Source organism: Pogonomyrmex barbatus, unplaced genomic scaffold (assembly GCF_055798465.1).
Source record: "Pogonomyrmex barbatus isolate J1 unplaced genomic scaffold, ASM5579846v1 scaffold1, whole genome shotgun sequence".
NCBI lineage: Eukaryota > Metazoa > Arthropoda > Insecta > Hymenoptera > Formicidae > Pogonomyrmex > Pogonomyrmex barbatus.
In genome coordinates, this window is record NW_028297098.1 from 15,073,602 (window position 1) to 15,096,349 (window position 22,748).

General features: G+C 31.1%; 3 protein-coding genes across 3 annotated transcripts; 2 read left to right on the forward strand and 1 right to left on the reverse strand.

The window, feature by feature from the left end:
* The first annotated feature begins 662 nt into the window (after window positions 1–662).
* On the forward strand, window positions 663–9,933 carry SA1 (stromal antigen). Its single transcript, XM_011649948.3, has 18 exons — window positions 663–1,117; window positions 1,206–1,369; window positions 1,450–1,628; window positions 1,711–1,884; window positions 1,946–2,150; window positions 2,234–2,563; window positions 2,638–3,586; window positions 3,670–3,903; window positions 4,027–4,219; window positions 4,312–4,498; window positions 4,870–5,174; window positions 5,253–5,464; window positions 5,829–5,995; window positions 6,426–6,477; window positions 8,272–8,307; window positions 8,483–8,650; window positions 8,736–8,820; window positions 8,894–9,933. Exons 1-18 carry the CDS (start codon window positions 942–944, stop codon window positions 8,909–8,911), a joined length of 3,834 nt encoding a protein of 1,277 aa, XP_011648250.2. The 5' UTR covers window positions 663–941; the 3' UTR covers window positions 8,912–9,933.
* Window positions 8,817–17,210, reverse strand: mud (mushroom body defect). The gene is made up of 11 exons (XM_011649947.3): window positions 17,018–17,210; window positions 16,654–16,742; window positions 16,532–16,590; window positions 11,623–15,857; window positions 11,233–11,525; window positions 10,975–11,141; window positions 10,736–10,890; window positions 10,516–10,605; window positions 10,372–10,434; window positions 10,065–10,181; window positions 8,817–9,990 (listed from the first exon to the last, which is right to left on the reverse strand). Exons 1-11 carry the CDS (start codon window positions 17,048–17,050, stop codon window positions 9,922–9,924), a joined length of 5,370 nt encoding a protein of 1,789 aa, XP_011648249.2. The 5' UTR covers window positions 17,051–17,210; the 3' UTR covers window positions 8,817–9,921.
* Window positions 17,211–18,081: 871 nt separating this feature from the next.
* On the forward strand, window positions 18,082–20,416 carry cnir (cornichon-like protein). The gene is made up of 4 exons (XM_011649949.3): window positions 18,082–18,370; window positions 18,624–18,692; window positions 18,764–19,017; window positions 19,087–20,416. Exons 1-4 carry the CDS (start codon window positions 18,290–18,292, stop codon window positions 19,151–19,153), a joined length of 471 nt encoding a protein of 156 aa, XP_011648251.1. The 5' UTR covers window positions 18,082–18,289; the 3' UTR covers window positions 19,154–20,416.
* The last annotated feature ends 2,332 nt before the right edge of the window (window positions 20,417–22,748 follow it).

The following is a 22,748-nucleotide window of genomic DNA, read 5'->3' on the forward strand; positions in this document are numbered from 1 at the left end:
CTCGCTAATTTCCAACGCGCGTTTTCGTGCGGGAAAGAAGCCTCGTTCTCTCTCTTGGCGTGTGGAGTCGCAATTGGAAATAGTAGGAGAGAGAAGGACGAATAATTCAAATTGCGTCTAAAAAGAAAATGGCGGCGTCTATAGGTGCGCCCTCACGAATCTGAGAGTATTTTATACCGAGCGGCCAATGAAATCGTTCGACGATCGGTGGCGACTGGAAATATCCCTAGCTCGACGGCAATATTTACATATAAATTATTGGACTACTCTTCAGAAATATCCACCCGAATGATTCCGTGTATTATTTTATCCTTATTGTTTATCGAATGTTAAGATAAAATGATAGCATTCGGATAATCTTTCCAAATGTAGCCCTGGCATTTTTGGACATCATAGGAGTCCTTAAGGTGCTTTTACATAAGAACATCAAAGCACTGTGAGCATGCGCAGATGATATGTTTATAAATTTTGCTGAAATATGCTGAATGCAATGTACACTGCTGATAATGGAATTTTACATTTGGAAGTTTACATTATATAATGTAAATAAATATAAGTCTTCAGTACATGTAGAACAGTACATGTAGAACAGTAATGTATATCGGAACCTAACCTCTGTCACTTACCATTTTGCGTCAAAAAGCGGGAATCGGAATCATGCGCAATAATTTTCTGCGCAGATGGTCGACGCTCGACACATAATGGCACCTTTAGACTGTTGTCATTGACCGTTTCGAGCTGACGCTTTTGAGAGGTATTATTCTTCGCGGGAGGTATCGGTCGTTCCAGTACGTCCGAATGGTGTGTTTCAGCGTGTTCATCGTGTTTGATGAAATAATTGGGCGACACGATTTGCGCGTGTTCATTACGGCCCGCCACGCGCTTCCCTGAGAACACGGATTTTATTTTTGGTGCGCGCCAAAAACTCGAAAAACGCTACGATGATACACAGACGGGGAGGCAAACGGATTCGCATGGACGATCCGGTGCCACCGGAATATGAGACGCCAATGACGCCGATGACTCCGATGAACGATAATTCCGGCGGGGACGCGAACGATTATAACGCGTACACGCCGTACAATCAGGCATCTCAGACTCCGCTGCACAATCCCACGTAAGTATCTCAATTAAGATTTGTCAATGAATATTGAATTGTCACCGGTTATTAGATAGAATTGTAATACATTATTATATATCTACAGACCGGAGCATTACTCCTCTGAAAGCTATAGTTCACCAGGTACATCTCAACAGCAATATCAGGAACAATCTGGAAATTTTGATAATCAGGCGCAATTCGAGGCACCCGCTACACCAGCGGCTTCTAACATGAGGATCACGCGGAACACACGTGCCAGAATGCGTGGTATATATGAAATATATATAGATTTATGATATAGATATTATAGTGGATAGTATTGGAAATTATAACGTTTAATGTTATAGGAGGAGTAGTGCAACAACCCAAATACAAAGAAGTTGATACGGATTATGTTCCATCGTCTGGCACCAGGGGCAGAGGTGGTGGTGGACGAGGACGTAACAAGAGAGCACATCATTCGCACAGTTTAGAAGATGAAGCTAGTCTTTATAATGTTATTAGGAATAATCGTTCTTCACTTACTGTAGGTTCATTGATCATAACTCATGTAGAAATAAGTGTGCAAGAAAAAGTTAATGTATGAAAATCTTTACATTTTATCATAGACCATTGTTGATGACTGGATAGAAAAGTACAAAAGTAACAGGGAAAATGCACTGCTTATGCTGATGCAGTTTTTTATCAATGCAAGTGGCTGTAGAGGTCGAATCACTTCCGAGATGCAACTGACTATGGAACATGTAGCAATTATTCGCAAGATGACCGAAGAATTTGATGAAGTATGTTTCTTAAATTACAATGTTTGATTATAACTTTATGGTTACATGATTCTCTTCTCAGGAAAGTGGTGAATATCCATTGATAATGACTGGACAACAATGGAAGAAATTCCGCGCAAATTTCTGTGAATTTGTGCAAATTCTTGTTCGGCAGTGCCAATATTCAATTATCTATGATCAATTTTTAATGGATAACGTTATCTCTTTATTAACTGGTCTATCAGATTCTCAAGTAAGGGCATTTAGACATACTGCAACGCTTGCAGGTAAGGGTTCAGTAAAATGCCTTTATAAATTATTTTGCAAACGATTTATGTATCTATGTATTGATGAAATAATTTTTTTGCAGCTATGAAATTAATGACAGCTTTAGTAGACGTTGCTTTAACTGTATCTATAAATTTAGACAATACGCAACGGCAGTATGAAGCAGAGAGACAAAAAGCTCGAGAGAAAAGGGCGGCAGACAGATTAGAATCTTTAATGGCAAAGCGAAAGGAATTGGAAGAGAACATGGATGAAATAAAGAACATGCTTACCTATATGTTCAAATCTGTTTTTGTTCATAGGTATAGAGATACATTGCCAGAAATACGCGCGATTTGCATGGCAGAGATAGGAGTCTGGATGAAGAAATTTCATCAAAATTTCTTAGATGATTCCTATTTGAAATATATTGGTATATAACAGTTTTTTTATTTTTACATATTAAAGTAAAGGCACAGATACATTTTCATGTCAAACATTTCACAGGTTGGACTTTACATGATAAAGTTGGAGAAGTAAGACTTAAATGTTTGCAGGCATTGCAACCGCTGTATGCCTCAGAGGAACTAAAAACAAAACTCGAATTATTTACGAGTAAGTTCAAAGATAGAATTGTTGCGATGACGTTGGACAAGGAGTACGATGTGGCGGTGCAGGCTGTGAAATTGGTAATCTCGATCTTGAAACATCACAGGGAGATTCTCACTGATAAAGACTGCGAGCACGTGTATGAACTTGTTTATTCATCGCATCGTGCGGTTGCTCAGGCGGCTGGTGAATTTCTGAACGAACGTTTATTTCGTCCAGATGATGAAGCTATGGCGGGCGTTAAAACCAGACGTGGCAAGAAACGATTGCCAAATACGCCACTCATACGCGATCTCGTTCTGTTCTTCATCGAATCCGAATTACACGAACACGGAGCATATCTAGTTGACTCGTTGATTGAAACTAATCAAATGATGAAAGATTGGGAATGTATGACGGATTTATTATTGGAAGAAGCTGGTCCTGACGAGGAAGCATTGGATAATCAGAAAGAAACTTCTCTTATTGAATTGATGGTATGTTGCATAAAACAAGCTGCTACAGGTGAAGCACCAGTCGGCCGTGGACCCACTCGAAAAATTCTGTCAGTGAAGGAATTGAAACAGGTTCACGATGATAAACAAAAGCTTACAGAACATTTCATTCAAACGTTACCAATATTGCTCGACAAATATGGGGCAGATCCTGAAAAATTGGCGAATTTACTCGCAATTCCACAGTATTTTGATTTAGATATTTATACTAAATCTAGAAAGGAAATTAATTTAGATTCTTTATTAAGTAAAATTCACACAATCGTAGAAAAAATGCATGATACTGAAGTTTTGGATACTGCGGCTAAAACTTTAGAACATATGTGTGTGGAAGGCCACGCTATCTTTACCAGGTATATTTTTATGATTTTTTTCTTAACTGAATACATGCCGCTATCTGTTTAAAATATTTAATATTTAAATTATTTTCATATAGGTGTGATGTTGCTCGTTCAACATTGATCGATTCTATTGTAAATAAATACAAAGAGGCGATCGATGAATATAGAAATTTAATTGAAGGAAACGAGGAACCAGATGAAGATGAAATATTTAACGTTGTTCAGTCACTTAAAAAAGTGTCGATATTTTATGCTTGTCATAATATAAATCCCTGGGGCATTTGGGATTCATTGTACAAGGATATTGAAGACGCAAAGGATCCTTCAAAGTACTTTTTTCCTTTTTTATATTTATGATAATTACACGAAATATTTGTAGATATATAAACTAATATATATATATATATATATATATATATATATATATATATATATATATTGCTTATGCATAGATGTTTACCACACAAGGCAGTTAAATATTGTATAAGTGCATGTTTCTTCGCCATCTTGTGGGGCGAAAATCATTTGATGGAAGCTGTAGACTCGGGCAGTCGTGGCGAAGACGAATGCCGGCAGTTGAAAGAACGATTGCATTCATTCATGGGTTCAATGCGCCATTTTGTCAGTGGTGACAGTAGCGGCACAGTAATTATTAATATTTTACACAAATTTAAAAATAATTAGAGTTGCAGTATTAATATGTTATACAAAAATAATATATATTTTATATTAAATAGCCATCGCCGCCAATCTTGAGAGAAGTTGCATACAATACAATATGTGACTTGTTAGTAGTCTTTTGCAATCAACTGACCACACATACTAATCCTCTGATGCATCAATTGGTATATGAACCAGACCAAGCAATGCAAAACATGCTCAATAGATTTATACAAGAGTATGTCTTCTGCGAAGAGGAGGATGGTAAATAAACAGTTCTATTAATTTTATTTGGATTTCTGTTTTTCAAAAAACAGGTTTTCTAAGCAATTAGTTTCTAATTCTTTGTTAAAATATCTTATATCGTTGATCCCTGTTGACTTTTAACTTGACTCGATGTTTTAAAGTCTAAATTTTTAAGTCTCTACAAAATCTTTGAAAAAGATTTAGATTTCGTAAATATATGAAGATCAGGTCTGAATCTGCTATCTGCTATGTTAATTATTAGTCGATCTTTTCAAGTACATGTATCATTTCTAATAAACGACTATTCTGTCGTTAAATTTAATATTCTAAATGAGTAATTAATATAGATTAAACTAATTATGTAAAAATATATGACATGAATTTCGCAGATGAACATGATGAACACTCTAAAATCGAGGAGCTACATAAACGAAGAAATTTTTTAGCTGGCTACTGCAAATTAATCGTGTACAATATGATTCCTACGAAAGCTGCGGCAGACGTATTTAAGCATTATGTCAAATATTACAATGATTACGGTGATATCATTAAAACCACATTAGGCAAAGCGAGAGATATCAATAAAACAAATTGTGCACTAACAATGCAACAAAGCTTAAACATTTTGTATAACGAAATAATGACTGAAAAGGGCAAAGTGAACAGAAACAGTGAAGAATTTACCGCGATAAAAGTACGTAGCAATCGATGTATCATTTGCTAATACAATGAGGTAAAACGTACTAAAATCAATAATTTTTATTATTTTTAGGAACTCGCGAAGCGATTTGCATTATCTTTCGGCTTAGACGCTGTGAAAAATCGAGAAGCAATTACGGCTTTACATCGTGCGGGTGTATTATTTGTCATTACTCCACCAGATGGTGCTGAACAGGATCCTACAGGACCGCCGCCGAATTTACCATTCCTCGAGATATTGTCAGAATTCACAAATAAACTTCTCAAACAGGATAAACGTGTAGTGTAAGTATTACATATTCTTCTTCATATAGACCTATAGGCCTGTTCTACCTCACTCTCATATGCCTGTGGTGCGCATATAGGTGATACACAGGCATATAGCTATTTTTTAACGCCGGTTTCGAATGGCAAATTTTTGAGGAGGTTCTGGGCAAGAATACTCTCATAATTTGCCAGACTGTCGAGAAGAGACACGAGCATATGAAAATATTTTGATCCTACCGGGATTCGAACCCGATGTCTAGCGTACTAGATCAATGCACTGTCTATTATGCCACACTCGCTCTCACTACATATTGTATAGTCTAATTCTTTTTAGAATTTTTCTTCAAACTAATGCGCTTTGATATAATGCATCTTATTGCAGACTCAATTTTCTGGATAGACGGTTACAAGCTGGAATGCCGTCTTCACGAGGAGAAGATTGGCAACCTCTACTATTTTATAGAAACAGCTTATTACACGGCGACACCGATCAAGTCCCGGTTACAAGTAAACGAGCTTATACGAGACGTAAAAAGGATCATTTAGCAGGTAAAAAATGTTCTTTATTTTGAAAAGCACTTTTCTTTGACGTATATATTCGTGAAACACTTTCCAAATTTTTTTATTTTGTTTTTCAAATTTGTTTATGATTTTTCAGATCATGGTTTTGAATATAAATTTATATTATATTTATTTTATTTATATTTATTTATATTTATTTATATTTATTTTTTGTTTCTTTATGAGATTACAATTATTTAATAATTAATAAATGCTATAGAATCGAATTCGGACTTGGACTCGAAAACTTGGACATCTCAAACATTTCAAACTATTTAAGTCTTTATGAAAACATTGATACTATGAAAACGATTGCGTTCATAATTATAGTTTTAAACTAATCTTCTTTATCATAAATAATAATAATGAATAATAAAATAATGAATAAAAAAAAACAATAATACTATTTTCTTTGCAGAAGAAGAAGATGCTGATGAACCTGATGAAGGTTCTGATCATGAACTTGCTGGGTGAGTTGGATGTACCCGAATAGAAAGTTTAATATAATATCATTTTTTTGTTAAACTTATTAGTACAATTTTAATTATAATTGCAAATAACTGTTACATATAACTGTTCATAACAAATCAGCAATGATTATGATTTAATAGCGCTCGATTGTTGATGCAATAGAATATAATAAAAATTAAATGCTTTCTTTACTCGCTTTTGCAATATGAACCATACTATAGACAACACATTTTATTTGTAAAACTGGAAGCATAAATAGACTTTATGTACAATGTGTTTCCAATTGCTTACAAGACATTACAAAACATTAATGTTGCTTGCAAAGTATAGATACAGTAGAAACAGTGTGGTAGTAGTTTCATTACTAATAATACTTTTATTTTATGCCTTTTTTCATTACTGCTTTATTAATCCTAGGTATGATATTTATAAAAGTTTTATATATTACAACTTATTGCTATAATCAATTTATAAAGAATGAAAAGAATTATAAATTATATTCAAAACAGCAGATCATAATAACATTATGTAAACTTAATTATTATTTTGATATATTAAGATATGTGATTTTATAATTATCAGAATTTTTTTTATAATTTTAAAATATTGAAATTAAAGAACTATTGTGAGAATATATGTATGTGTGTATGTACGTGTATGAGAGAGAGAGAGAGAGAAAGAATACGATTGAATTATAAGCTGTATATTTTCTATAAAAAAATATTTGCGATCTCACTTCTTGCAGTATATATAACTGCATGCTTGTGCTTAATAATTTATAAATATCTATTGTTACTTTAAATTGCAACGTTAAAAAAATATTTTTTGTATACATATGTTTGCATGAGTAGTAATTCTAACTTGCTTGTTACAGCGACTTAGTCGTTCTAAAAAATTAAAAAAATATATTTTTAGATGAATATTAAATATGTATATTTGAAAGTGTATGTAAGGGGCAAAAATTGTACAAGATATTCTCGATGTAATCTATTATATCTATTATATCTCGTTCCTATTTTAACAAGAAATCATTTTTGAACTATAGAATAAGAAATTATTAAGGAATATATAATGTTGCCGTATCATATTTTTGAGATACTTGAAAAAAAATAGTGCATAGAGAACGATGTGTGTATTTTATCGAGATTAAAATCAAGTAAGCTTAGAAACTTTGTATTCTATTTATATATTAATAATATAAATTGGTGTGATAGACATCTGAATAAATATGTGATATTACTTCAAATAAGACCTTCTATTCCCAGCGCTCCTAAATCCTATTTTATCAAAATTGAAGATGAAAAAGCGCAAAACAAACATATCAGTATGTAAAAAAATAAAAAAATACATTATTTGTGTGTGCTTCATATTTCCTAAAATTGATGATGCCTATATTCCTTTTCATAACACGCCGTTCTCTATACCCACCACTTCATAGATATATTATCATTTTTCATCTACATCATCTCTTGATACTATTACATCAACATTTTTTATTCACCCGTAAAATAATATTTTTAAAGTCTCTAGATATACATATGTATTATAAATTTAAATATGCGAAACTTAATCATATAGATATACATATATACATACATATATACGTGTGTATGTGTGTGGTGTGTGTGTGTGTATATATATATATATATAAACACACACACACATACACATATATATATATATATATATATGCATTTAATAATTTTTTATAATTATGATATTTTTGTCCCTTTATATAATTGAGTAATCAAAATAATTGCATTTCCACCTGAAAATGGGCGTTTTTATTTCAGCAAACATAAGAAAAAGCGTGGTCCACGGAAAAATCAGTGAGTAACTTTTTATGTTTTCATTTTTTTAATTTTATATACTAAATAGAAACAACTAAATAGAACGAAAGAAAAATAGTAATACACAAGTTTGAAATAGATTAGAAATATAGATTAAATTATTATTGAAAAATAGTTATGTGATAAATATCGGTACAATCGTTTTATTTTTCAGATTACCAGTTAATAAAGGAATGGCAACGCGTGGAACAAAAGCAAACACTTTTTATGAAAATAATGATGGCACACAAACGTCTCCATCCGCAACTATAGAGGATACCTCGACAAGTCCTTCTCAAGATATTGATAACAGGCTTAAGACATTACAGATACAGTCAAGATCGTGAGTATGGAAAGATGAAATTTATTCTGTCATATATGTATTATGTATTTTGAAATTATTCAAATAAAACACAATCTTGTGATAGACGGCGAAGTCAAGAACATGTGGAGCACAGAGAATTGCGGAGAACCTCTAGAAACTCAGGAAGATATATTGAAGGACAATATATGGTAAGATTAATATTACAATATTTAATGAACACAAATTACATAATATGTATCAATTTAAATTAATTTATTTCAGGAATCTGATTCCGAATAAGGGGATGTTATAATCTTTAAAAACTTCACTATCTCTCTTCTTCTTAAATTTAGATGATTGGATTGTGATACATATTCAAAGCAGCTATGTGACTTCAAAATTATAAAAACATACTTAATTTATATGGATGATATAGAAAAGCTTTTAAAACGAGTATTAATGTTTATTAACGTTTTGATAGACGAACGTTATGTTGCAAAATAACTGAGATAAACAAAATTTATAATTTTTCTGCGGAATTTATTTCATTGTCATGTTATAACACATATATCTCATTTTTATTTAAAAGTTATTAAAAAAGTTATAAGATAATTATATATAAGCGGAATTTATCTTTTTCAATTGAATTTGTTTTATTATTACATTATGTTACAAGATAATGCAATATATTCCGTTTGTATATAAAAATGACTATTATGAGAGAATATTATTTCTTTTTTCGTCTAGTTTTATTAAAATTCTATTAATTTATACGAAACATTCATTCAGTATATGTATAAAGTATTATCACATGTATAGACAAAATAAAATATATATAATTTCATTTGTAAATGCGCAGACATATGATAATGCTTTAGTGATAATGAATATACTTTTTTTTATAATTCTATCTTGCATATATTGTAATAATACAGTGTAAATATATATTGTAATAATGCTTTATACATTTGTTTGTTTTATATAAATTTTTAGAATATTATTTATGTAATACATGCTATTTACAATTATTATACATTATTGCAGAAGGTTACAATAATTCTTAATTTTCCAATACAGAATGATATTTGACATGATACAAAATAAAAATGATCATAAAATAAAATTACTATAAATTATTATAAATTTTTCTTTCATGTCATCTATATATAAACCTCTGCAATATTTACTTAGATTATTTTAATCTATATATAAATGTATAAAAGATTAAAATAATCTGTAGTTTGTAGAGCTCTTTTTGTTGTTATGCAAACATATTGTTACTTTTTATACATTATTATGAATAAATTTATTTATCGATCCGATTGCCGAGGTTTGCGAAAAAGACTACTAAGTCTGCGACCCTTTGGTGTACTAGTGTTCTATTTAAAAAAAAAATAAGGTTTTATATATTAATATCACTTAAAAAATAATTTTGTATTTTTTTCATACTCACTTCATCTTGCCGTTTTAACGAGAATATGTTCTTTAATGAATGGGGTGTAGTCGTTGTTTTTTTATCTACATTTCGCTCTCTCAGTACGCGTGAACTTGGACTTTTTAATTCATTGCCCTGTTAAAAATATAAAAAAAAAAGTTTCAGTGATAATTTTATAATAATACATTTACTTAATAAAAGTGTTGTAAAAGCTTTAGATCAATTCCTTTCACATTTAGTGAATTCTCAAAGAGATTATCTTTGCAATTATATGTACAAAAAATTATGCAGAGAATAATAACATATACAAGGATATGTTAAATACCTGCAATGATAATCTTCCTCCATTTTTGCTTGGTGTCGGAGGACCAGGTTTTTTATATGATATCTAACAATGAATACATAAAATCATCTTATTATACATCAGATGATTGATATAAAATGATGAAAATATAATTTTGATACTTACCTGAGTTCTATCCTTTTTCCTCGCTTTTTGTTCTGGAAGAAGACTTTGGCTAAGACTATCATTAAAGTTTTCTTCTACTGGAGAACCCGTCTATGAAATAATAATAAAAATATTGCATAATATAATGCATATAATGTATATGTATATACGTGGGATTAACAAAATATTTAACATATGCAATAAATACAAGATATATAATATACATTAAGAAGGAACACACTTTAATTTCTTCTTCAGTCAAAGTTGAAGGAAGGAATTGCATTTCTGCCGCGTAAGATGATTTCAAGTGAGGTTTACAAAGAGAATTTCTCATTTGCAAAACAGATAAACGATTGACATCTGTAGTAGATGCAAAATTGCCTCTTTTCATATCGGCTGGAATAAAAAAGATCGATATAGAAAAACAAATTTTCATTTTTTATCAATCTAATGTAAATATCTATAATATGTAAAATATACCTAGATAAACATTGTCAAAGATTTCTTCCTCATCCTCTGTTTTAAACGCATTACCCATTGCTTGTATGCTCCTAATACTGTGTCTTCTTTCGAGTGTCTCTTCGGTTATAAATGTTGTTACTTTATGTACTTGTGCGTTTTCAGGTAACATTTCTTGCTTCTCCATTCTGTAATATATAAATTAATCGGATAAATAGATAATATATTTTCTTTAATACGTTTTATTCAAAAACAAAATACACGACTGTATATTTGTACCTGCAAGTCTTATGCGAAATTGTGGTTAATGGTTGTTCTGCTTGGACCTCTTTTATTTTGATTTCTAGTTCTTTTAAACGCTGTAATGCCTCTTGCTTATGTTGTTGCTCGATTAGAAGCTTTTCTCCCACGCTCCAAAGTTGCGAACTTAATTCACCAACATGCGCTTTGTATTTATTAAGTTCTTCTCTCTGTCTTTGGCACATTACTTCCATCTGATCTTGCAACTTTTCTCGTATAATTTTCTCTTGATCTTTATTTAACTTTGCCATTTGCTCATTATATGCTGTTTTCTAAAATAAATTTAAATTAACATAAAAATAATATAATATCATAGCTTATACAAAACATCCAAAAATTCTAAAATATATCAAATATTCAATTACTTACCATTTTTTGTTTCATATCTTCCAGTTTATGTTCATATGCGACATGAATCTCTTTCAATTGACTTTCATACTCTTGCTTTGCTATCTTATTTGACTCATTCTTTTTTTCATGCAATTGTTGATTCTGTTCTTTCAAACGTTCCAACTCCTCTTTCAAAAATTGCATTTCTGTCAAATTAACTTCTGTTGACAGTGTCAAATTACAGTTAGTAGTTTCTATTGGCACTGTCAAATTAGCTTCTGGCACTGTCAAATTAGCTTCCCCTGACATCTTCAATTTCTTGATCTCTGTTCGAAGATCATCAATGTTTTTTTCCAATTTTATATTTCTCAAACGCATAGTATCCATTTTAGTTTTCAAATCTTTCTTTTCCTTTGTCAGCTGATTAATTTGATTTTGTAGTTTCTTCTCTACCTCTACTTGACTCTTGATTTCGCTGGATTTTAAATTATCATTATACAAAATGGCTAAGGCAGTGAAAGATTCCATTTCTTTTTCAGATTTTATTATATCTGTTTGCAACATTTTATATTTTTCCAGCTCTGTATCAATTATCATTTTTTCACTGGAAAATTGGTCTTCATCCACACTTGTTAGTACATCTAAACATTCTTTCTCGTGTATTGAACACAAATAAGTATCGTGTAACTTTTGCTCTGTCCATAAAAATTTTTCCCACAACATATCAGATATAAATTTGATGTTTTCTGAATAATCTATCTGACATTTTAATAATATATTTTCAACAGTTGTCTTCTTAATTTGCAATTGTTTAAACTCATCACAACTCTCGATGTAAAAGGTATTCTGAAACTTCGTCAGTATTTCATTCCACTTTTGTTTGAACGACGTTAAAATAGTATCTAAATCATTCCGTGAGGCAAAAATCTTCTGTAAAGAATCTTTTAAAGATTCCTTATTTTTAATAAGACTTTTAAGATAGTTATTTCGTTTCTGTGCTATAATTTCTAATTCTTGTACTTTGTTCTTTAGACTATTGACTTCTTCTTTGTCTTTTACACTATTTTCTATAAGTAATTTTTGTTTTATCAAAGTTTCATTCAATTCAACATTCATACAAGATAAATGTGAAATAACTTTCTGAGATTTGTGTAATTCATCAAGCGTCATTTTAATAATATTTAAAATATTTGTATTATTATCTATATTAATGCACTCATACTTATTGTCTATATTAACGTAGCATTCCAATTCGTTCCAATTTTGATTGAGAAAATCTGAACATGTTTCCATTATCGTAGAATTCAAATTTTTGGTTGGTTTTTCCAATTCTTGGCACAATTTTACAATTTCCGCTTGATTCGCATCCATATGCTTACAGTATTCCTTACTTGTTTCTAGTTCCGTATTCATTTCTTTGAGCATATTTTGCAGTTCTGTTAGAGTTCTGTTTTGGCTATTAAATTGATTTTCTAGATCGAGGAATTTTATTTGATACTCACGCAACGATGATTTTGCATCTTCAAGTTCGTTATTCAATACCTCTTTGGAATTATCAAATCGTTCCTGAAGTTCTTCTATGTGTAGACATTTTTCTTTCAAAGCTGATTCTTGAGTTGCCAAAATGGCATCTTGACTAGATCTTACTTCTTGAAGATTAATAATTATTTCTTTCATTTTCTTTTCCGTAGCATTAGTTTCGTTCATCAATTTTTCCATTTTAGTTTGCAACATCAATAATGCTTCTTCTTTCATTCTTATTTCTGTATCTCTCACTTCAAGTATTTCTTTATGAGATCGTATTAAATCATTCTTCTGCGTTTTCGAAGCTGAAATGTCTAGAAGCAACTCATTGATTCGTGCTTCCTTTAATTCCATCTGCGTCGTTATGTCGTTTATTTCTTGATATAATAAATCAAGCTTATCAGTGACATCTCTTAACTCGAGTGATATTTTAGCATTATTTAACTTGAGACATTCCAGGTTTTCATCCGCCTCAGTTTTCATCGTTGCGTATTGTTCTTTCAATGCTTGATTTTTATCTTTTAATTCTTGCGCATTGCGTTTTGATTCATTTAATTCGTCAAAGAGAATTTTTTCCTTCTCCTCCAAAGCACTTATTCTTTCATTGCTTTCCAGTAAATTTTGTTGTAATGTAGCATTTATTGCTAAAATCTTGGATAATTCTTCCTTACTACAATTGAAATTATACCCTAACTTCTCTTTTTCTTGTTGTACTTTGTAAAAATTATGATGTAATGTGCAATAGTCGTATTGCAACTTTTCAAATATTAATTCAACATTCTTTTGATATTCATTAAACTCTCGTTTTGTTTCTTCTTTTATTATTTTGAAATCTGTATTTATCTTTTGTAGCTCTTTTAACCGCGTCATCAGATATTTCAACAATAATTCTCGGTTCGTTAAATTATTTGTTAATTCAAGTACATTTTGTTCTAAAACAAGTTTTTCGTCTCTAATTTCTTTTAAAATTTCAATTTCTCGTGTATATTTATGGATAATATCCTCTTGCTCTTTTAATAATAAATCCTTTTGTTTTTTGTCTTCCTGAATATTAACTAATTCTGTGAGATTTTGTTCATTTTGCTCTTTCAGGTTTGAAATGATTAATTGTTGTCTAAGCGAATTTGCATTTGTTTCATCTATCGTTGTTTTTAATTTCTCGATATCATTTACATATGAAACGCACATTACATTACAATTGTGTAACATTGTCTCAATGTATTTCGTCAGATCATTAAGTGTCCAGTTATCCAAACTATCAATTTCATCTAATACAAACTGATTATTACAATGTAAAATCTCTCTTAAATTTTTACTGCAATTTTCAATGGAAGATTTGTATGAATTTTTTTCATCGGTAAGCTTATTAATGCATGCAAGATGTTCTGTCACCTGTGATTTGATTTGCGCTAGAGCATTGCTTAAGCTTGAAGAATTGATCTTTTCAGCTTCAAGCGATTTCATCAAGTTCTTCATATCTAATTTCAAGTTATCCAATTCTGTACTCAGCACAATATTCGATTGTTCTGTTTCAGATAGTTCTTTCTCCTTAGATGAAAGCGAACTTTTCAAATCTTCAGTTTGAGTAACGAGAGAAATTTTTTCCGCCTGTAAACTGCTGACAGCTGCATTCGACACATCTAATTCTTTCTGAACCTCATTTAATTCTGTTTGTACTCGATCTAGCATCTTTACTTTCTGCTGTAGATCTCTATTCAATTCCATCACAGTTTGATAATCCTTCGTAAGTATATCCAATCTTCCTTTTAAGGAATCCACTTGAGCATGCAATATAGCAGACTCTTCTTTAGCTTCTTGGAGTTGAATTTCGACCACTGTACTTAAAATTTCGCTGGTGTTTAACGACTTTGCGGCATGAAATGATGCATCTTCAACTTCGAAACTTTGTTCTGCGTTAGCATTTTTGTTCAATTCTTTAATATGGCCGCGTAATTCTTCATTATATATTCTAAGTTCTATCAATTCTCTGTCCTTTGATTCAATTTTATTCGATAAAGATTCCAAGGATCGTTCACAACTTGCAAAATTTTCCTTATAGTGTGTAGATGTCCTGCGGATGCAACATAGCTCTTTTGACAGATTATCTTTCTCTGTCTCTAATTTATTAATTTCATCCTGCTGTTTATTCAATTGACTTTCTAAATCATTAATATATTTTTTGTAATATTCCTCCTGAGAATTGTTCTCTGTTGAACGGAATGATTGAGGAGTGCTTGGTTTTATCAATTCCGCTTGCAATTCCTTTATTTTCACTGATTTTTCGTCAAGTTTTTTCTGCAATTTCATTATTTTATTTTGCTGCCTTGATATATCATCTCGTAAATCTGCATTGGTAAATCGTTCCATTGATAAGTTACATCGCAATTCTCTCAGTTCGCGAACTCGTTCAGTCAAAATTCTTTTGCTACGTCCAGAACGTGTTAAGGGAGAATTGGAAAAATCTTCAATAGGCGGCGTTTTGTGATTATTTATACTTATCGATGTATCCTCCACCTCCAAAATAACTTCTCTCATAGTTTCCTTGGTAATGTCTTTGTCAAGAGGCAGGACGCTCTCAAGAAAAGCTTTAACCCTAACTTGCGTTTCATTTTTTAAGTTATCACACATGTTGTATTGCAGAGAATGATGTATTGCAAACATTATTCGACACAAGTGCAACAGTAATAAAGATGCTATGTATATATGCTCTTTAGCATCATCTTTATTAACTTTAAAACTAGGATATTCATCTGCAAATAGATAAAGTATAAATGTATTAATTTCTCTAGTTGTACATAGTAATTTGAAATTCACGGTATGACTGAAAAGGGATTTTTGAAACACAAAATAAATTGAAATAATAGAATGAATTTTTTTATATATGCATATCTTGAATATTCTTTGAATATTTATATATTCAAAAAATATTAATATATATTCGAAGAAAAAAAATATGTATATAAAAGCTTATTTTTGAGAAAAAAGCTTTTAAAGTTAATCAAATGGCATTTTCAAGAATATTTTTAACATATTTAAAAAATAAAATTCACTTGTTTATCTTAAAAATCAAGATAATTCCTCGTATTAAAAGTCATTTAAAACATCTGCAACAAAAACCATTACATAAACATCAGTCAAGTGCATGTACTTGATTAACTTTCAAAGTCTTTTTCTTTAAATACATTTAAAAAAAAATTTATTCCATCATTTTGACTAATGTTCAGTTATAGAATTTCTTTCTTGGTTTGATCATAAATTTCCATCTATTATATCTATTATATCTATTAATTAAATTTAAAATTCTCAAAAACTAAGCCAAGTTGTATCGTTGTTAATTCAAGTCCACAGAAATTTTTGTGCTTCAAAGTAGGTTTTAAAAACTAATACTGAATGACATCAAAAACGTAAGAATGTGTATGCTTGCCTTCCATAAATGTCAAAATAACATCTTTTTGGTTACAGTTTTCTAGTTTCTTCCATTTTCTGCAACATGACAAATTAAATGACAGATAACAAGTTTACATTGTAATATATAAATGTACTTACATTAATTTCAAATAATTGACATAAAATACTCCATCTTGCAGTTCCGTTATATTATTCATTACTTCCTTCTGCACTTTCAAACAATTAATCTGTAAATTCCAACGTTTATCTATGAGTAAAATCTTCTTTTTCGATATAGTTATGATTAATTATAATTAAAGCTCTGGGATAATAAAAATTTTAATACGTTCATTATTCAATAATCAAAATAAAGAAATTTCGAAAAATAGAAGGAGAAGATGAAGAAAGACTCATTCAAAAACTGAAAAGATTCGACATATGTACAATGTGTACATCGGAGCTTCATGACAGACGGATTTGTATGTGTTGCTTTTCATCGAAGATACGTAAAATCACTGCTTACCCATTCTAAAATAATTTTTTCCCACAACTCCATGATTGTCAAGCATCACCGTATTTATAATCGACAAAACCACAAAATTCGCGAAGTAGCTTGTCTCTGTTCCGTTACTATACTATAATTACAAATAATACATAAAATTCGTTTGATTTTTCGAACAACGGATGCTTCGCAGTCCGATCAATAGGACCAAAGCAAATGTTACTAACAGTACTGAAAATATATAGTTCGTGTTACGTATATTATAGATTTTCGGCCAGTGAATATTGGAACGCAGCCTAAATTTTTTTGCGCACGCGCGGCCATCTGTTGGTTAATTTTATAACTAATTAATCGACAATTAATTCGACAGAAACGTCTGCAACGAAATTCTAATCTTTCTAATCTATTTATCGTTTCTAATTTAATCTTTCTTTTCAAACGGCTAGAAATAAATAATTCTATCCATATTATAAAATAATACAAATTACTCTGTATGATAATTGTTTATTATAGCTATCTGATTGTAATGATACAGATTCGCTTTAATCGATTCAAAATCAATTATAGTGAATCTGTGTTAGATTCGATTAAAAGAGTGTAAAAAGAAAAGTATAAAATATTAAATTATTAATAGTTTCACCATGAAGTTTTGTATAATTATATTTTCAATATATTTTTCTCTGAAATATGTATATATGAATATGTATATGTATTTTGATTCTTACGTTTATTTTTGCAATCAATGCATATGTATAATTTTGATGTACTTTTTTTTATAGTTCTAAGAATTACAAAAAAGATAAAGTTAACAGAAATTAAAGTTATTAATTTACATTGATAGATTGAATATAGAGTGAACAACTAAGCTCCGATTAGCTTAATTGATGATTTATCTTATCAAGTAATTATTTATATCATTTTGTATTAATATGAATAGAATTATTTGTCGTTTGAAGAGAAAGAGTAGATTAAGAAAGACAATTTGGAATTTCATTATAAATAATTCTGTTAGGGCTCTTAATTAATTAATTGCTAACAGGAGAGCGAATTCAAGAATTCACATCGCAGGGGATTGAGGGTTTGGCGGCGGCGCCATTGGCAACATCGAAAGTGTGTGTTTTAACGTGTGTGTTTTAAGCTGGTGATATCTGGTGATATCTTGGAAGTTTACAACGAAGTCTCGACCGGCGAACGTTCGCACGACGTAGGAGCTTCTGGAGAAGGTGTTCGGCGAGCGTCGCAGCCGCAAATCTCATGTAATCGGCCGTGTTTTCGCGCGGAAGCAGCAGCACAATGGGCCTAATGTCGGATCCGCTTCTGTTCGCGATCGCGCTGCTCGACACGGGTTCCGTGCTATTTCTCCTGGTGTATTATGTATCCTTTTTTTCATCACTCGACCGCGTCGTCTCGTTGATCAAACACATTCTTTGCGTTCAAACCGGGCTTTCTCCGCAAAGTAGTCGTTCCGAGAAGCGAACGAGGGATTTTCCTCGCGATGGAGGTTAGCCTGGCATTGGCAGCCATGCAGTGGTGCCATTTTCAAATTCATTTTCTTCCCGTTTCAAGAAAAAGAGATTAATTAATTAATTCTTGATAGATTATTATTTTCCTTGACTGAATTGTGAAGATTATAACATTGTCGGATCTTGAGTGTGATTACCTGAATGCGCAAGAATGTTGTTCCAAGTTAAATATGGTATGATATATGTCTCATATCTCTATTGTATAAGCTTAATAAAAATTATTTATGGTTTATTTATGTTGCAGGGAGTGATGCCAAAGTTGATAGCACACACGTTTCTGGTGTTTCTGTTATTGATACACGGACAATTTATATTAACACTGGTGAACATACCAATGACAATTTGGTTATTTTATGAATACTTTAGTGTACCCAGTGGTAATATGGGGGTATATGATCCCACAGAGATTCACAATCGCAGTCAGCTGAAGAGATACACGCGCGATTGTATGATTCATCTCGGATATTGTCTTGTGTTCTTCTTCATTTATCTTTATTGGTAAGTATCATGTTAGTAAAATTATTTTTATAAGATATGAATGGTAAATTTATGTTTTTCATTCTTTAGTATGATTGTGGCATTGCTCAAGGGAGATCCGATCAACAGGAATGACGACACCATTGTAGAGTTATGAATATAAAAAAACGAAGACAAGGAAATCTTTTTTATTATATATATATATTCATCTACATAATTTTATATTGTAATAGTTTATGTTACGGTGCCATCCAGGATTTGCAATTTTGGAATTGATACATTGATATGGCATTTATGTTAAGTCCGTTTCTTTCGTAGTTATCATTTCATAACGTACAGTAATTGATTCTAGCAATAAGACCAGCCTGAGGTAGAAGTTTATTGATGTTGTTTAAAATATATTATTTCTTTGTTATAAAATGAATATTTTTAATTTTATATGTTATTAATTATTAAAAATATAATTATTATAAATATTGTATATATAAAATGCGCATAAAAATAAAATTTTATATGTATTAAATATATACATATATACATATTTGAAAACTTGTAACCATTTTAGGCGGTCATTAGTCAATTTTTATACTTAAGATCATCTTAAGGGATCGATTCTGTATTTTCGAAATAAGGTAAAAATAACAAAAATGAGGAAATTCATTAAAGTATCTGCCACTTGTGTATCAAAATCTAGTAAATTTCCTCACTTTGTCATTTTCATTTCGTTTTAAGATACAAAATCGATCCGAAAATTACATTTCAATCAATAAGATGGTTATATTAAGCGTACTAAAAACTTTAATATAACTAAAAGAACTATGAATATTGATAATAGTATGTAAAGACAGCTATGAAGAATAAAGAGTTATAAAGAAGAGAAGGCACATAAATACCGATACGTATCAATTTGGAAATTATTTGAAATTCTGGATAGCATCAGTTTATTAAAATCTTTTAATTTCACTTTATCTCTAATGTGTACATCATATTCTTTAAACGATAAGGATTGTTTATGAAACATTTTGTAAAATTATATTCATTATCCAAATATTTAACTAGACACGCGTGCGTACTGTTCTCGAATAGCTCTCATTATCATTTACAATTTTCTCATTTATTTCAAGACCAATAATCTCAAGTATTTTTCACGTTCATTTACTTAACACTTTTGATAATTCCCTTGATTCGAAGGCCTCGAACTGTTATTTGCGCTGGGTCTAACGAGATAAATAGGAACTGTACAAATATCAGGCCAAAAAAAAGATACCAAATGTATCATGTCTGTTTATGCGCGCCGCACGCGTGCAACACGTGCGAGCAACGTAAGTTTCTAGTCGTAAAGATTTAAGAGCGAAAGTCTGTAACATAGCAGGAATTGTGTGTTTAAGAGCAACAATACAAACGTAATATTTTAATATTATATCTTATTGCTTAATCCAAACGTTATTGCGAGGACGCTTCTCCTGAATGGAAATCTCCCTGTTCGAAGAAGCTGTATCAATCTGTTCATCTTTCACCCCTCTTGCTCCGGATGTGACAGTCTGCAAAAAATATTTTTCAGGAGAAACAGAGTCGCGACCTGATTTCGCGATTATGTCGCATTACGCTCCTCTTATCGGCTGCCTTCCTGAAATGAACCCCGGAGTCAGTGATAAGAGACGCTATCGTAGACATGGGAATATTCTCATTGTCATCACCGCCGTTCTATTTCGCGTGTTTGCCATGTCAAGTTGACTCGGGTTTAATAGCAGTCAGATGAGATTGGATCGATTTAATGGGCGCGGTGATTAGTTCATCCTCTCTTCGCCGTGAAAAGGCGCGCTCTTATTTTTAGATCAAATTCAAAGCGAATTGTATGTAGACTGTTGCGCGTGTATATATATATGAACGTGAATGTGTGTGTGTGTGTGTGTGTGTGTGTGTCTGTGGGTTTGTTTGATATGCCATGTGTCGTGCGTTACGGATTTTTTTTTTCATCTCGTATTCCCCGAAAAATCCTCAATCGCGAAAGGGAGTCCGGTCATCCGAGTCATTGTGCACCCATTTAATTCTCGCCGCTGCGTCGCTACATCGTCGATGCAAATTACTCGGAACTAATGCAAAATCGATGCATCGCTACGTGGTCACGCGCGGCGGGATTCCGGAATTTGCGGAACGGCAAACCGCAAGTCGATCGATCCCCGCGCGTATGTATCCGCGCCAGCGATAACCGAAGAGATAATAATCGAAGAGGGTTGCGCAACCCCCCCGGTACTGTTAACTCTCGGCATTGTTCATGCCCTCGTTAACACTTGGTCTCTCTCTCTCTCTCTCTCTCTCTCTCTCTCTCTCTCTCTCTCTCTCTCTCTTCTCTCCAGCTCTTTCTCCTCTTTTCTCGTGTACATGGTCGGGCTTTCATGTCCTTTCTCCGGCGATCGACGCAATCGCTTTTAACGCGAAAAAAAAACGAAAGAGAAACGAGAAAGAACAACCGCTCCTTTTCCGTAAAAGTGAGAGGAAAGACTTTCTTTTTTTAAACGCAAAAACGCTATTCATCTTCGCGTTATAGGTAATATCGCAATTTGAGACAAGGAGCGGCAAATCGATTCGAATTGACTAGCTTCAACGTTGTTTAGAATTGAGTTTTAAAGAATTTCCTGTTTATCTCAGAAAAGTTTCCATTTGAGTTACAGTTAGGGGAATTGCAATTATCGTAATGGTCAGGGAAATCACAAATCATAATTCAAAGTTGTTTAAGGGATTGCAAAGAAATTTTTTCTTCCTTTATTATGGACGCAAGTTGCGTTTAAATATAATTAAAATATTATTTGCAGCCAGGGAAAAGGGGAAGAGATAATCTTTTAGAGAGAAGAAATTTTTCTTTTCGTGTTTCAAAGAAAATTGATGAATTTCGCAAAATAATGAGATTTATGAAAAATAGAGTCGATCGGTTTGGTTTTCAAATTTCGATTAATTTATCAAATGATATTTATATCGTATAAAAAAGAAGTTATAAAGATCTTAAAAAAGTATATTTATTAATTGTATAAAATGCATTTAAAAGTTTATGTTAAATTAAAAATTAATTTGAAAATAAATGTGAAGTCGATCTAATTAGCCAAGTACTGATGAAGTATTGATTAATTTTAAAAGTATACTTTTGAAAATTTTATGTTAATCTTTTATCACAAATAGAACTTTAATCTATATTTTTCTATGAGTCTTTCCTTGATATCGATATCTTTTTAACTTCACACAAATTCTACCATAAAACGAATTTAAAATCAAAGCAAAATGACTTTATTTTGCTGATATTATTCTATTCTTCAATATTGACAAAATTACTATACTTTTATTATTAATAAAAATTAGAGCAACAATGAATTACACAATCAAAAATTTTGCAATAATTTTTCATTGTGTCACTCATATCTCATCAAATAAAAATTTTAAAAAAACTTTAGAAAACAATTTTATACAATTATATAAAATTTTTGATACAATTTTAAATTAAAAATTAACTCGAAAATATGTAATCAATCTAATTAGAAAAGTAATATGCTAATAAATTCTAAAAAAAATATTACAAAAATACTACATAATATTTTATTATAAACAGAATTTTTTATCTTTATGACTCTGTTTTTATCTTTATGACTTTGCGCAAATTTCAAGCCGTAAACAAATTTAAGTCGTAAAACGGATTTAAAATCCAAGCGTAAAAATTTTAATATTCCACTGACGGGAATTTATACTGCATTTTTACTATTTAA

Coding starts and splice junctions, on each gene's coding strand:
- cnir (XM_011649949.3), top strand. CDS start 18,290: ATGGGCCTAATGTCGGATCCGCTTCTGTTCGCGATCGCGCTGCTCGAC. Junction 18,371..18,623: donor TATTTCTCCTGGTGTATTAT/GTATCCTTTTTT, acceptor TGAATTGTGAAG/ATTATAACATTGTCGGATCT. Junction 18,693..18,763: donor GTTGTTCCAAGTTAAATATG/GTATGATATATG, acceptor TTTATGTTGCAG/GGAGTGATGCCAAAGTTGAT.
- SA1 (XM_011649948.3), top strand. CDS start 942: ATGATACACAGACGGGGAGGCAAACGGATTCGCATGGACGATCCGGTG. Junction 5,175..5,252: donor AAGAATTTACCGCGATAAAA/GTACGTAGCAAT, acceptor TATTATTTTTAG/GAACTCGCGAAGCGATTTGC. Junction 8,651..8,735: donor TTACAGATACAGTCAAGATC/GTGAGTATGGAA, acceptor ATCTTGTGATAG/ACGGCGAAGTCAAGAACATG.
- mud (XM_011649947.3), bottom strand. CDS start 17,050: ATGGAGTTGTGGGAAAAAATTATTTTAGAATGG. Junction 11,142..11,232: donor ATTTCGCATAAGACTTGCAG/GTACAAATATAC, acceptor TATATATTACAG/AATGGAGAAGCAAGAAATGT. Junction 10,891..10,974: donor CTTTGACAATGTTTATCTAG/GTATATTTTACA, acceptor TTTTTATTCCAG/CCGATATGAAAAGAGGCAAT.